This window comes from Vanessa atalanta, chromosome 29 (assembly GCF_905147765.1).
Source record: "Vanessa atalanta chromosome 29, ilVanAtal1.2, whole genome shotgun sequence".
Classification (NCBI taxonomy): domain Eukaryota; kingdom Metazoa; phylum Arthropoda; class Insecta; order Lepidoptera; family Nymphalidae; genus Vanessa; species Vanessa atalanta.
In genome coordinates, this window is record NC_061899.1 from 5580835 (window position 1) to 5596691 (window position 15857).

The window sequence follows — 15857 nt, forward strand, 5'->3', positions numbered from 1 at the left end:
TTTCATGAATACCATGATGAATACTTATAAAATAACAAAACATTCAAAATTGATGTTTAATAAAACCGATAAACCATCAAAAATGGAAGTCAACCTATATACGTTTATGTGGCTTTTTTCTACATAATTAACTAGTCTGAGGAATAAGTATTTAGAACACAGCAAATATTTACTTTACGGATTATAAATTTATAAGAAATAAATAAAATAATGACCTGCGAACGCATCTTGTCACTTTTACCATTTGTCATAACTTGGCAGTTGACTTTTGCATAGTGCATTCTGCATAATGCAGACTGCATCAATGCAGTTTATCGTTTTACGATAATGCAATACACAGTGCACTATATTAAAGATCTTGTAACGTGATTTTGGAGTCAACTTAATTATTCACAACTTGAATTACTTCCATCTTTGTAGTTTGAATTGCTTCGTTGCTAATTATAATAAGATATCTCAAAAACAAACGGAAACTATTTAATTATAATAACGTTGAAATTATATAAATAGTTGAATCTGTAACGGAACGCAGTCCTTTTGAAAATGTCGTCCTTGGTGAATGTTTTGCTGCGAAAAAGTGCAAATTTAGGCAATTCGAAAGCCTTATTGGCGAATTTACCGGCTTTATATAATGTGAAGTGAGTGTAATTAATAAAATAATATCACAAAATCTTGTACGATTAGCAGGAAAATAATTTAAACATTATGTAACATTTCATATATCAACTTTAAGTGGTGAAAAATATTATATACTGAACATTTTTCCTGGTTCTTTACGGTAATCTCTAAAGTATGAAACGGTGTTAGCTTTACCTTCAATTAAATCATGTAAAATGTAGGTTTAAAGACATTTTATAAGAATTAACTTGAATAAAGTATATTTTGATTTAAATATCTACTCATGATGATGTTCTGACTGATTTCAGTCAAACCGGGCATATCATAGTGAACAAGTGTGTACCCAAAAACACAGTTATTTTCTGTATTCACATTCACATGAAAACCCATGCTTTGTATGTGTTCCCGGGCACAGCTGCCAATTTGCAGATTTGGAGCTAAGAATTTCCATACTCAAAAATCTAATAAATTTAATAAAGCCGTGACATGCTTGAAATTTTGACCCACGGACTAAGAATCTGTAGTAATAAGTCCTAGACTCACAAAACAGTAATCTACCCACAGTTTTAATAATATAATGTATTTTAATCAGCTCCCAACGTGAAGCTCACAGATGGATGCCCGACGAAACTTTCGTCAAACAATTCGGAGGAGCTGTCATGTATCCCGAAGGAGTTACAGCTCTTATGAAACACCCGCCTTATAACAGTAAGCCTAATAAATTCAAAAATTATATTTTATTGAAGGATGAGCGAGCCAGTGCATCTACAGGCACCAGAGATGTAACATCTTAACTCCCAAGGTGGTGGCCCATTGGTGAAGTACGGAATGATTAATATTTCTTACTCTAATGTCTATGGGTGGTGGTGACCACTTACCATCAGATGGTTGATTTCTCTGTCTGCTTACCTACATCATTAAAAATATAACAGGAAACTATATGTTTATACTGATACAATAATGATAAAGAACTATCAGTAATGTTTTCTCCTTAAGAATGCTGATACTTATTTTTGGGTGGTACTGTTGCACATCTGCCTACTATAGTATTAAAAACAAATGTGCAAACTTTACAAAGCACAATAAATTTAATAATGTACAAATAATATCCTTTTGCGAGGTGCTATGGACATATTTTAAGATTTTTAACCTTGACATATGGGTAAAAATAAAATTGCTCCAAGGTCGACCCCAAAATTTTGCCACTTTAGGTGCACCCATTCGGCCTATAGGCAAATCTGCAAATCTGTTCACAAACTTCATCTAAATACTAACAGTATTTAAAACGGGATATTTACCATGTTTTTTATTTTTATTTGTTGACGTTTGCGGGTAGATGTTGAATCAACATCTACCCGCAAACGTCAGTCTCGTGAACAAGACATTCGTAGATAATGTCGAAATATCGAGCTCCAACAAATAAAAATAAAAAACATGGTAAATATCCCGTTTTAAATACTGTTAGTAATAAAAATAACCATGTTAATTTAAAATTCATCTAAATAGTTATAATTTCCAGGTATTATAACACCAGCCGAAAAGAATGTCCGCAATATGATACTTAACTTTGGACCTCAGCATCCTGCTGCTCACGGAGTGCTCCGTCTCGTGATGGAGCTTGAGGGTGAGGTGAATATCGCCATTATACATAAAGATTAAAAGTTATTTATCTGTTTAAATCAGTGGGATACCCCCCCACTTAAATCATAAAAAATGTCAGTTTAATTATAGGCACAGTGAAAGTGATGGTACCATGTGGACGGCGTAAGAAGTTATTTATTCTTTATGGTGGTGACATCGGGATGTTATATATGAATAGAGATCTCCCGGGGCTCCAGTTACTGTGGGGGTCCCTCAAGGATCAATTCTTGGTCCATTTCTTTTCCTCGTTTATATAAATGACCTGCCACATCTTCTAGGTAATAAACTCGAGATGGTATTGTTTGCTGATGATACTTCTATAATTTACAAAATAAAAAGACGTCTTTTAATATATGACGATGTGACCAATGCTCTCTCTGAAATAGTACATTGGTTTAGTGTTAATAAATTCACTACTCCCAATGTAAGATTTGTCAAAACGAATGTAGTTTTAAATGGGGAAGCATTTTATGTTTTAGAAACAACAGAGTTCCTTGGTGTTACAATAGACTCTAAGCTCCAATGGGGGCCCCCCATATAAATAGATTGGCGAATAGACTCAGCTCTGCAGGCCATGCGGGAAAAAAAATTAGACTTTTGACTGATGTAGATACGGTTCTCCTAGTGTATTTTAATTATTTCCTCATTATAATGTCTTATGGCATTTTTTGAGGCAATGTATACGTTTTTACAACAGTATCCCAGAAAACGTTCAAAATTATTCAATTATAAAATTCAAAAGAATCGTTAAAGAGCGTTTGTGTGCTCAAGGATATTACAAAACTAATGACTTATTAGTTGACTGTACGCCTTGGGAATGAAATGATCGCCTCCCGGCTGTTTCAAATAACGAATTCATCGCGATCTTTCGGAAAGAGTACAATCGCAGGACCGAAGGCTTTAATTGTTATCCGAGGCTCTAGGCTCATAAGTTGGCTATTAGAGTTATTTTACCTAAGCAGTACTTTGAGGAAACGCGGTCACCCGTTTCCCCCACGCGAATTGGGGATTATGTGGAACTAAAAAAACTAGCGGTACTTACTCCGTCTCTTCGTGAGACGACACGGAATACTTCCACATGCCACCATGGCAGAGAATCTTTGCCTATTATATAATCTATCTATATATATCTTAGAGATAATTAATTTACACGGGTATACGACCTCATTTATTAGAATGACAATAACACACAACGTAATTAACATTTTAAAGATTGTCAGTTGGGAGTTTTTTTTATGGCATTGGTTGGCGGACGAGCATATGTGCCACCTGATGGTAAGTGGTCACCACCGCCCATAGACAAAGGCGCTGTAAGAAATATTAACCATTCCTTACATCACCTATGCACCCCCAACCTTGGGAACTAAGGTGTTATGTCCCTTGTGCCTGTGATTACACTGGCTCACTCACCCTTCTAGCCGGAACATAATAATACAGAGTACTGTTATTTGGCGGTAGAATATCTGATGAGTGGGCGGTACCTAGCCAGACGGGCTTGCACAAAGCCCTACCACCAAGTACAATGATGATGAGATGTCAATTGTAATGAATATAAGACGGGCACGTATTTTGTTAAACAGCCGATTGATGGAAATATAAAGATTTAATGATGTATCTGTCAGTGTGTGTTCCTTCGTTGAGTGAGGCACTTGGTCTCTTGGTCTTAGGACAGCGCCAGCGCCAGACGTGCGTACTGACTGAATTAGTAAAATCAACGTCGGACGACAATAGTAATCGTTTAGATGGCTATCCTTATGAATCTCCAACATATATAAAAGCGAAATACCACTCGCTGTTTAATCACGAAATCTCAGAAACTGTAATACCTAGAAACATGATATTTGGCAGGTAGGTTCCATATAGGACGTAGACATGCACTAAGAGTTTTACGAAACTCGACCCCTGAGGGGGTAGAACGGAGGTTGTGTTTTATAAACCTCGCGCGGGTAAAGCCGCAGGTTCAACTAGTAATGATATCATTTTTTCTTATAGATGGTACGCGGTGCTGACCCGCACATTGGTCTGCTCCACCGCGGCACAGAAAAGCTTATCGAGTACAAGACCTACACCCAGGCGTTGCCTTACTTCGACCGGCTCGACTACGTGTCCATGATGTGCAACGAACAGTGCTACAGCTTAGCGGTCGAGAAGCTTCTAAATATTGATATACCACTCAGAGCGAAGTATATTAGAAGTAGGTATTTTATTAACTCGGTGACAAATAAATTCGAGCGGTAACTTAGTAAAGTTACTTGTAATAAATTGCATAATTTTCTTGGTAGGGCTTTGTGCCCGTCTGGGTAGGTACCCCCTACTCATCATATGTTCTACCGTCAAACAACATGATTAAGTGTTGAAATAAAACTAGTTTTTAACGGATTTAATCGCGTATATTAATTATTTTAACATCCCGACGTTTCGAGCACTTTGCAGTGTTCGTGGTCACGGGCAGACTGATCCGTTAAAAACTAGTTTTATTTCAATGTGTAATAATCGCGAAAATCTAAGACAACATTATGATTAAGTGTTGTTGGGTTCCGATTTATAGGGGTGAGTGAGCCAGTGTAACAAGCACAAGGGACATGTCTGCGAGTATTGCAATTTAAGGGATGGGTAATATGCCTAAGGTTCGTGACCTTCCATCATCTGTTCCGTTTACCAGTCTTACATAAAACAAAATAAATGTAATAATATATTTAAATATATTACTAGCAAGTACTCTATGACTTTTTAAATGATTTACGTATTCCATGTGATTCGCTAATGGCTCCGCTATATAGTACACTACTAGAGTTTACGATTAATATATCTTTATTTATCATACAACACTATTACACTTAACTACTTATATACACTTTAATTTTACTTCCAAAGCAATGTTTTTCACAAATCCACAATGAAAAAAGGTCGAGGTCAAAGTTGTCTGTTCACCCCGTACGCTCGCCCCCGCAGCGCTGTTCGCCGAGATCACCCGCCTGCTCAACCACATAATGGCGGTGGGCACGCACGCGCTGGACGTGGGCGCGCTGACGCCGTTCTTCTGGCTGTTCGAGGAGCGCGAGAAGATGATGGAGTTCTACGAGAGGGTCAGCGGCGCCAGGATGCACGCCGCCTACATACGGCCCGGAGGGGTTTATCTCGTGAGTTGGAACCTGCCTCATATTGTAAATACCGATGTGATGAATATGTTTGTTTGTTTGTTACGATTTCACGTCTATCGTATGAAAATAATTGAATATATGTTATATAATATATTGAATATTTTTTTATTATTAAGTCGTGTGGCTAAGGTCTTTGCCAGGTGAGCAATGAACTTTTTTTTTATTTGTTTATATAATATCATTGGAACTGTCATTAAACGTCTTGTCAAAATCAGTTCAGCCGTTTCCGAGATTACCCAGAACAAACGGACAGGCACACAGAAGACTCGTTAAAGCAGGCATTTAATTTTGATCCTTTTATAAATATTTTTTTTTCATCGTTTTTTGTTTAATCAAAAGTATATTTTGTATATTTATTTTGCGTGATTGTCAAAGCGCCGTGACAAAATAATTCAGCACATAGTATTCAAAGCGCGCCCTCCCCAGGACATGCCGCTGGGGCTGATGGACGACATCTACGAGTTCGCGAGCAAGTTCGGCGAGCGGCTCGACGAGGTGGAGGACGTGCTGACCACCAACCGCATCTGGGTGCAGCGCACCAAGGACGTGGGCGTGGTCACCGCGCAGGACGCGCTCAACTACGGGTTCAGGTGCGCCTCCGCCGCGACCCACTCCCAGCGAAGGTCGAGGGCTCGATTGTGCTTAAACCGCTGAGTTAAGAGTGACCTGACGATAAGTGGTCACCACAGCCCATAAACATTGGCTCCCTAAACAAAATTAACCATTACACGACTTATGTCTATTGTGCCTGTAGTTAAACTGACTCACTCACCCTTCAAACTAAAACACAACAATTCTAATATTGCTGTTTGGTGGCAGAATATATGGCGAGTAGTACCTGCCCAAACAAGCTAACCATTATCCCTTTTATTTGGTGTCTGTTAACCCTTAAGCGAGAACTGAAAATCTGTTTTTCACGGCTTATGGATATACTCTTGGGTCATGTTGGATATCATTGTATATAAAATAATAAATAAATAATTGAAACTGATAATGAAATGTATTTATCTAAGATTATTTTTGTGTAACCAAGTTAAAAAGTTGCCATTTCAATAAAAATTTGGGTATTTAGCTGGCTTGGGAGATTGGGAAAATAGTTCCCTGTGACCGATTAAGGATCGGTTTTATTGGTGGTAGCCCGTTTGGGTAGGTAGGCAGAGAGATGGTAGCTCTCTGTCTTATTTCGCGCGGATGCATTAGTTTCTCCATTATTGGGCTTTTCTGCAAAAAAAGTCTGATCAATCATTTTCAATAGATTAACTAAATTGTTTGAATTTGAATCTAACTTTTTGTAGAGACTTTTAACATAACAGTGACATATTTAAGTGTATAAAATCTTTTACCGATTATAATTATGTTTCCTCTGACAGGAACAAGATTTAAAAGACCAAGTATTTGGAAAATTTATTTTGACACTTAAATTTCTAAATACTTGGTTGTAGGGCTTTGTGCAAGCTCGTTTGGTTGGGTACCACCCACTCATAAATTCTACATAAATCAGTATTGTTGTGTTCTGGTTTGAAAGGTGAGTCATTGTAGCTACAAGCCCAAGGGGCATAACATATCAGTTCTCAAAGTTTACTACCAAATACAACTCCACGATAATTCTTCACCGACCTTCCGTAACAATTACAAACATCCTTCAATAATATCCTAATATGTTTAGCATTCAAATCTTCGTATCATTCAACTACGCCATATTTATTTAACGTTTGGACATATTTTTTGTCTAATAACATACGTGGTCCATTAATATGTTTAGTCTGTTCCAACTATGTCATATTGATATATCTTTTGGACATATTTCTTATCTCTTCTCGCAGCATAGCTCCTTCTCTCCTCTCTTACGCATTTGTCCAACGAGTTCGACAACCGAACCCACTTTTCGCAGATGCCGAGTGCGGACCCATCGCCCGTGGGTTACCTAGCCTCCTCAAAATTCTTTAACATTCCTACACTGTGTGGAAAGGATTTGTCAGAATGGCTACCTGACTGAACACGATAATGCCGTTGCTGGTTAGTTCCCCCGGCACCGTCCGGGCAGTTAACTATTAAATTATCTATGGGGGTGGTGGATGGTACGCTTTACTAAAGTTCAGTAATAAGGTGTAAGGATTGTATTGATAGCACATACATCCAAATATGTTCAAGCATTTAAGGGTTACGGTGGGATAAACAAACTCACACACATGTACCCTAAAATTGTTATACTCTTTTGTAATGTCGTGTATTTAGTCCGTAGTCTAGATATTAAAAGGATTTAAATTTAGTCCAAATAAATTGTTGAGGAAATTAATGGCGTTAAAAGCTTTCAACACAATTGCTTCTATTGTTCTGTGCCTGTTCCAATCGTTGGTAGAAAAAAATCAAAATGCATGCAAATAATGGTTCGTTAAAAAATTGCGTTTTTAATGTTAGCTAAATTGATATCGGAGCTTCGGAAGTATTATTAAAGTGGATGTATGTGGTTTAAGCAGTGTGAATGAGCTCGTGTAAACCTTCCCCTCAATAAGGGGGGACCGTAATCTAGCAGATCATTTACTGGCTGTTGTACAGTCCAAAGAAAATCAGCTCCAAAATGTTATCTATAACAAAAGTGCATCCAGTTTTCTTTCTACAATATCGACAGCGGTGTGATGCTCCGCGGGTCGGGCATCAAGTGGGACCTGCGCAAGAGTCAGCCCTACGACGCCTACCACCTGGTCGACTTCGACGTGCCCATCGGCACTCACGGCGACTGCTACGATCGGTGAGATACTTGTAACTGCTCTGAGTCAGAAGACAAGCTAACATTGCACAAGGTTTTCGGTGTGAGATGGCCCATCGGTTGGATCTTAACTGATGATTGCGGTCGAAACCAGCATCACTGATGTTCAAGTGCTTAATTTGTGTTTTTAATTCATCTCGTGCGGCGGTGAGGACAAACATCGTGAGGAAACCTGCGTGTGTCTAATTTTGATGATATTAAATATTGGACAACATCACATACATTACTCTGATCCCAATGTAAGTAGCTAAAGCACTTATGTTATGGATATCGGAAGTAACGACGGTACCACAAACACCCAGACCCGTGACGACATAGAAAACTAGGCTGCAATTTTTTCTACTAATTAAAATATATAAGTACATTAAATTAATGACCTTGAGAATAAAGACAAGACTACGCTTACGTGGAAATTAGAAAGACATTTTTTTGCTGTCCACAGATAAAAGAAAATTTAATTTTATATAAATTCAAATATATGTGCAAACGTGCCACTAGACGGTAAGCGGTCACTACGGCACGTAGAAATTGATACCAGTACCCAAGTATTGCTGCACAGATAAGTTATGCTACTCAACAGATACCTGATCCGCGTGGAGGAGATGCGGCAGAGTCTGCGCATCATCGAGCAGTGCCTCAACCAGATGCCGCCCGGGGAGGTGAAGACGGACGACGCCAAGCTGACGCCGCCCTCGCGGGAGGAGATGAAGGTGAGGCGCCGCAGCGTCGGCCTTAATGCTCGCAGTGATGTTCGTCGCCGTTAGTGACAGGACTTGGCTGCCGCGTGCGTGCGCCGTAACGCGTTACGTAACGAAGCGGCTTACGCGCCCGTAAGAAGTTATCACTTCAAAAAACGATGCAGGTGATCTTTGTTTGTCGGAATATCAGATGTCATCGATTTGGTGTTGACGAGTAAGTAAAAAAACTATGAATATCGTCAATGCATTCAAAGTACGATAACATTAGACGAATGAGACAATCGTCGACTCTCTTTAACTTTGCGGTAACCCGTCTGCGAGAAAGAGACGAAGCGAATGTGAAACTGTTTTAGGTCACGTGATATACAGACTAAAAACTATTAATCTTAATTTTAATATAACTCAAAATCAGAATATTTAAATATTTTTTATCAAAGTTTATAGTATATTTTAAATTCGTTTAAAAAGTATCTGTTGCAGTTATAGTGAAAACTACTGTTTTAAATTCTCAGTTTTAGTGGGTCGAAAATAACCCCATGAGGGTTGATTTGATTTTTATTATTTCTTCAATCGTTACGGTAACTGCGGGGTGTCGTTATCATCGCCAGGTGAAACTACACCTATTTTTCTACAAAGTCGGCCAATAATGTAAATTATTACGCAAACTCTGACAACTTCCTATCTGACTCCAATTGTTCAAATTAGGGAGGGATGACTACTGGATAGTCCATCTTCGACGTCAAAATAACCCTTTATAATACTTACAGACTTCGATGGAGGCGCTGATCCACCACTTCAAGCTGTTCACTCAGGGCTACGCAGTCCCCCCCGGAGCGACATACACCGCCGTGGAGGCGCCCAAAGGAGAGTTCGCAGTGTACCTCGTCTCCGACGGGAGCTCCAAGCCATACCGGTACCCTTTGCTTTCTTAAGCTAGTTACTTTACCATCAAGGTAGCCATTAATCATGATCCAAGTGGCTTTAGCGTTTCTTCCAAATACTTGACCTATCTCAAGGGAGACAAGTCAACTATCATAGCAGTTCCTGTTTTAGGTTATAGGGTTTGTTTATGTTTACAGGTGCAAGATAAAGGCGCCCGGCTTCGCTCATCTCGCGGCGCTCGAAAAGATCGGAAGGAACTCGATGCTGGCGGACATCGTCGCCATCATCGGGACGCTGGACATCGTGTTCGGGGAGATTGATCGATAAACATACGAATATATATAAATTATGGTTTTAAATACCGTTCATGATAAAACTGAGTCCTTACAGACTAAAATTATAAATGGAATCCTTTGGTAGTTTATAAAACTGTATCGAAGTTGTAAAATATGGAATATGTCACCTCAATTATCTAAATTAAAAACTAAACTGTTGTCTGACAGTTATTTTTATGTCGATGATGTTAATAAATAATAAAATAAAAGTAAAAAATCATAGTTTTTAATAAATTCGAATTGATATTTGAGTATATTTACGCTCCCTATTTGTATTCCCTTAGGGGGTGACATTTTAATAAAACATGTATGTAGTGATTTTAAGTTATCCTTAGTTTAGATTATTTTATAGGTTTATATATATTAAAAAAATGTGATTATCTTATAGAATTAAATTGGACTGTCCGAACAGTATTTCAATGTAATTGAAGCAACAAACATTTATTCAATAATAGTTTTTTTTATTCTTTAATATCGGTCGACTAATAACTTTCCGTTAAATAGACAATTTGTACGTCAAATCTGTATTTACCTTCAAAATGACTTATAAAGTCTTCCCCATCGAATATTTAAGTAACTTGAAACTGTATGAAATTAAACATATTCGCACATTGATGTTTATTTTATTTAATATTAATTCTGAATCGGTGGTAGAGCTTGCAAGCTCGCCTGAGATATCTTCGCATCAGGTAATCCGACAGACAGTAAAAGGTTGAGTGAGTCAGTGTAACTACAGACACAAGGGACGTGATGATGGTTAATATTTCTTACAGTTCCATTGAAGTAATAGTTAGAAGAACAAATGTACCAGATGACGATACGTGAGGGTACCGTCAGCAATACAAAATAACTAAAGAAATATTGACCACTCTTTAAATCGCCCATCCGCTACCAATCTTGGGAACTACGACGTTAGTGTCTTGTCCCAGTAGTTCTACTGGCTTACCAAATCGGAACACAATAGGCTATTTGACAATGCGAAAAATATTATGAGTATAAAAATGGTTATTTACTAACGAGAGTTGAAAATAATAATTAATTTATTCAAAAATCCATAAATAAAATTGCTTTTTTTTAACGTTTGTCACGTGGCACAAATATGTAATCTATTATTAGTAATTTTAATTTATTTGTCAAGATTATCGCGTAATACACATCGAAGTTAAGAAAAGATAACACAACTATGACGTCGAAATTGTAACGAATATTTAGTTGCATCATTGTAAATTGTATCGATAATATTGTTACGTGTCAATTCTATCGATAGCTCCCCATGAGCAATACTTATCGATACTATTGCAAAAACCATTACTTTTAACCTAACCCATCGATAGTCCAAACAATCGATATTCGATACTATCGATAGTATTGTAGAAATAAAGAGTTCTGCGAGTAAATTCTGCCACATGTGTATTCCGCCAACCCGCATTGGAGCAGCGTGGTGGAATATTGATGCTCCAAACCTCCTCAGAGGGAAAGGAGGCCTTTATCCCAGTAGTGGGACATATACGGGCTACCAAGGTTAATGAGTTAATTCAAGTCTAGTGTAGGGGTTGTATGTGGGCCGATCCCGGCGGCACTGCAATGCCAGGCCGACCCGTGACGGGAGTGGAGCGAGCCCCGAACATCCCGTCGTGGTACAAAAATCAGTTTAATATACTGGTCCCGCAGTGCGGGAACTTTCAGATATTAAGCTGAAAAGAACAGATACTACACTTTGATCTTAGCCAAAAGGCCGAGAAGCGATACCGCCAGCTAATGTGCCCGTGAAGGTCATTCTCCGATAGAAAATCTAGCCAGCGCGATTCAGAATTCGCTACGAAATTTAGAGCGCCATCTATGGAAAGGAACGAATACTATGTGGCGCAAAGCTGCCAAAACGATTCAATTTGCGCCGCTAACTATATTAACAATTTAGAGATTACTGAATAAATAGTTTATTAAAATATTGCTAATTTTACTTTATATTAACGACTGATTAGATAATACTTTAATTTAATTTACTATATTAAAGAAAAAAAACTGGAATAGTAATCAAATATAATGATCTGTTTTTTTGACAGTTTTACAAAAATAAATAGAACCCGGAAGTCAAATAGATTTTTACAGCAAATTATGGTATATTCATTAAGTTCAGAAATCGGCTAGCAATAATATATCATTATAAAATATAATACAATATATCAAAAGATAAAAGAAAGATGTTCTTTTGACGCGTAACCCGAGATTAATTATAAACACAAATTAAGCACCTTAAATGTCATTGCCGAGTGTAGCTCGCCGGTAAAGCCGCGGGTTTTCTATTGTCTGTAGATGTGTGTCTGTAAGTTAAACGGTTTACATGATCTAAAGGTAAATCTATATACCTAAATATGATAAAATCGTAACTGTTCGAAATCTGTACACGGAAGATATTTGAGAATAAATATTACTGAAACTATTTACTAATGTTTATCCATTCGTTTGTTACCGCTAATCCCAAAAACGTCTTAACGGATTTCGATACCGTTTTCACTGATGTACTGTAGTAATGTTGGAGTAGCATATAACTAATTATTTTTTACAATTGGGATGTTATGGAACCAGGGCTGATGAGGTTAAAACCATTATTAAAGAGTTCCATTTGTGTTACATCATCCCTTTGCATTAGAAAATGAATATAAATAGGTACGGCGCAGATGATTTTATGTTTATGCCCCGGTTGTTTCTCATTTCAAAAAACTTTTCGTGTACGTTTAAGCGAGTCCAGTTTCCAGTGCAAACAGCTTTATGTGACTGTCTCGATTTCTCAACTGCAAAAAAATCTATGGCTTAATCCCCGACGAGAAAAATACATCATAACTTTTTAAAATTACAAGATTAAATTATAAAATTAAAACTTTCAGTGGTTTGTGGTTTCATTTTTATCGATGGCGAAGCTCATAAGTATTAAAAAAAAGTAAATCATAATCCGTCCATCCATTTGGGAACTACAATCTCTTGCGTCTGTGTTGTCGTACGCTGAGATACACCGATATGTCAACCATATAATACCTTTTTTTTTAATTTATTTTAGGGAAACATACAGCATAGTACCTATAATACATACAATTAATACCAAAATAATTCTAACATATGCCAACAATGTTTTCACTGTTGCATTAAAACGTGGAGTGAAACTAAAAGACAAGTAATAAAAGTAACATATTATCAAAGTATATGAAATAAAGTTATCAAACATGAATTCCAAAATTAAAATAAAATACAAAACAAAACAAATAAGCTCTAAATAATATTAATGATAAATAGTGTTTCTTAAGACTCCGTAAGAACTTAAACAGGTTTACGTTAAATATATTAACATTACTCTTATATTTATTATAATTAGCACATCCTCTTAACAAAAAAGATTTTTGGAATAGTTAGTTTTTGAAGCTTTAAAGTCACGCGAATTGAGTCGCGGTTACCAGCGCGTCTGTAAAACACTAGGGGCCGATTTATATATTAATAAGGCGTCATTCTGAACCTCTGAAGTAAAAAGGGAGCGTTTTAGACGCCAGCTTAGAAGGTACCAGAAATTTTGTTTGAAACGTCCTATGGTCACTTTGGTTTTTTTTTTTTAATATTCCATTGTCTCAAACGAACGTGAGCTAAAATAATATTTATAAATTATAAAACAAATCGAAATTTAATATTACGAAAAATCTTTAAGTAATAATTACAAAATCAAAATTGTGTGTATATAGTTAAAGTTTAGTAATAATGTTAACAAATATAAATGCGTTCGTTTCTGATAAGAAACACTTAATATAGGGTGAGGCATTACAGCGAAACAGACAGACACCGTTATGAAGACTACGATTAATGTTATTTTCGTATTCGCTTTACTGCAGGTGAGTTTGAATTGTTCTATTCTATTTAATTTTATTAAGAGTAACTACTGAGTTTCTTGCCGGTTCTTCTCGGTAGAATCTACATTCCGAACCGGTGGTAGCTTCACTCAATATAGTTTGTTAAATGCTTGTAAAAGCCTACTTGAATAAAGTACATTTTGATTTTATTTATTTTGAATAAAATATTGTTACTGATGTTGTTTGTATGGTCTTTTATGTACAATAGTATGGTCTTTAAGGCAGCCACTGAAAGTCAGTGTTAAGCTTTGTTCATCATTGTTTGTTTCCCGGAGTTTCAACATAGAACCTTTCTTTTAGTGTTGGTATAAGGTGTCCATTTTAAACAGGTTTTTTGAAGCAGCGTGTGTCAATTTAACTTACAATGGTCCTTAAATCGACTACGGTGGGGTAGGTACGACAGGATGCCGATTGATCTACCAAGAGACCGTATGTTTGTGTTATGTTACAGTACAACTACAGGCAAAAGGGACATAACATCTTAGTTTCCAAGGTTAGAGGTCTTAGAGGTGGAGTCAATGTCTGTGGGTGGGTATGACCACTTACCATCAGTTTATCCATTTGCTAGCCTGCCTACCTATTTTATATAAATCACAGTAAAGACAAAGGTGCATATTAGTGTTGCATATAGTTATAGTTAAGTTATTAGCGATAATATCGATAGTCTATCGATAGTTTTGTCACGTGTCGATAATATCAACAGTATTACTTTTAACCTAAACTATCGATACTATCGATAGTATCAATAGTATCGCTGCTCCTAATAGTATTGCTTAAAGAGAGCTAGCGATATTATCGATAGTATTGCCGTAATCAATAGTATTGCTCACGGAGAGCTATCGATATACTGAATAGTTTTCGAGGTCAACTATCGATAGTTCTGCAACGCTGGTGTATATCAGCATGATTATTTTTCCTCGTCGCTGAGAACGAGAATCATAAAGATTTTCAACATAAATATCATATTGGTAAAACGTAAGTTTAGAATTAATATCTGTTTTAATGTAATTATTACAATAATTAAGTTTATCTACTTAAAATAATTATTTACAATGAGGCCTTTATAAAAATAGCGATATTTACCTAATGAATATGAATGGTATCTCCTAACGTTTGAAGACCAACATATATTAGCTTGTCTATTATTTTCTACCTACAATTTTAAATGAAATATATCTATCATACCCGCATTTGAGCTGCGTGGTGGTGGTCCAGTGAGCAGTTCTATAGCCCAGCAGCGGAATCCAGGTTGATATTTTACTACTTTACATAAATCTATGTTGATATCTATTGTTTCAGCAAGCATTTTCGCAATGCCTGCCAGCAGCCCCATACTGCCTGTCTCCACCAGCGTTAGACCTGCTTCTCCCGCCTCTAGCCTTGCCCTTGCCATTAACGGCTCTACCAGCAACTCTTCCCTGCCCGGCAACAGACCTGCCTTTGTTAGCTCCAGTACTAGCGTCCACACTCTCAGCATCCCTGGCGGCTACTCTACCACCGTTACTAGAAGCAGCACTGCCGACTGTTTTGACGTCAGCTTTGGCGGCAGCAGGGCCATTGTTGGGAGCTTTACAGTGCGGACCGCTGCCAGCGTTGCCGTGTGGTCTCCCGGGGCCAGTAGCGTACGCCGCCCCTGCCTGTGCCCCTGCATGTGCCTGCGCTGCGCCAGCACCGATCTCCTGTTCTTACGCTTCCCCTCTCCCTACTTGCACTTGCCCTGCCCCTGCCCCTGCTCCTTTGTACTACGCAGCACCAGCCCCACCCACATGTTTATGTTTTTAAATCCCAATATATAATACGTTGGAAAATAATTAGTTTATGGTTATTTTTTTTTTTGTTTATTACAGAATTGTTTTGTAATTAAT

The 15857-nt window shown here is 37.5% G+C and overlaps 2 protein-coding genes and 1 non-coding gene across 3 annotated transcripts; 2 read left to right on the forward strand and 1 right to left on the reverse strand.

Annotated features, from left to right (window-relative positions):
* Positions 1 to 310: 310 nt before the first annotated feature.
* On the forward strand, positions 311 to 10715 carry LOC125075100 (NADH-ubiquinone oxidoreductase 49 kDa subunit-like). Its single transcript, XM_047686715.1, has 10 exons — positions 311 to 638; positions 1211 to 1326; positions 2138 to 2247; positions 4252 to 4453; positions 5212 to 5399; positions 5847 to 6010; positions 8050 to 8169; positions 8768 to 8897; positions 9653 to 9798; positions 9965 to 10715. Exons 1-10 carry the CDS (start codon positions 544 to 546, stop codon positions 10092 to 10094), a joined length of 1401 nt encoding a protein of 466 aa, XP_047542671.1. The 5' UTR covers positions 311 to 543; the 3' UTR covers positions 10095 to 10715.
* A 941-nt stretch (positions 10716 to 11656) lies between these two features.
* Positions 11657 to 11849, reverse strand: LOC125075113. The gene has a single exon (XR_007120181.1). It is a non-coding gene; the product is annotated as a U2 spliceosomal RNA (small nuclear RNA).
* Positions 11850 to 13840: 1991 nt separating this feature from the next.
* On the forward strand, positions 13841 to 15857 carry LOC125075107 (cyclin-dependent kinase inhibitor 1C-like). Its single transcript, XM_047686724.1, has 2 exons — positions 13841 to 13974; positions 15292 to 15857. The coding sequence occupies exons 1-2, from the start codon at positions 13930 to 13932 to the stop codon at positions 15772 to 15774; spliced, it is 528 nt and encodes a 175-aa protein (XP_047542680.1). The 5' UTR covers positions 13841 to 13929; the 3' UTR covers positions 15775 to 15857.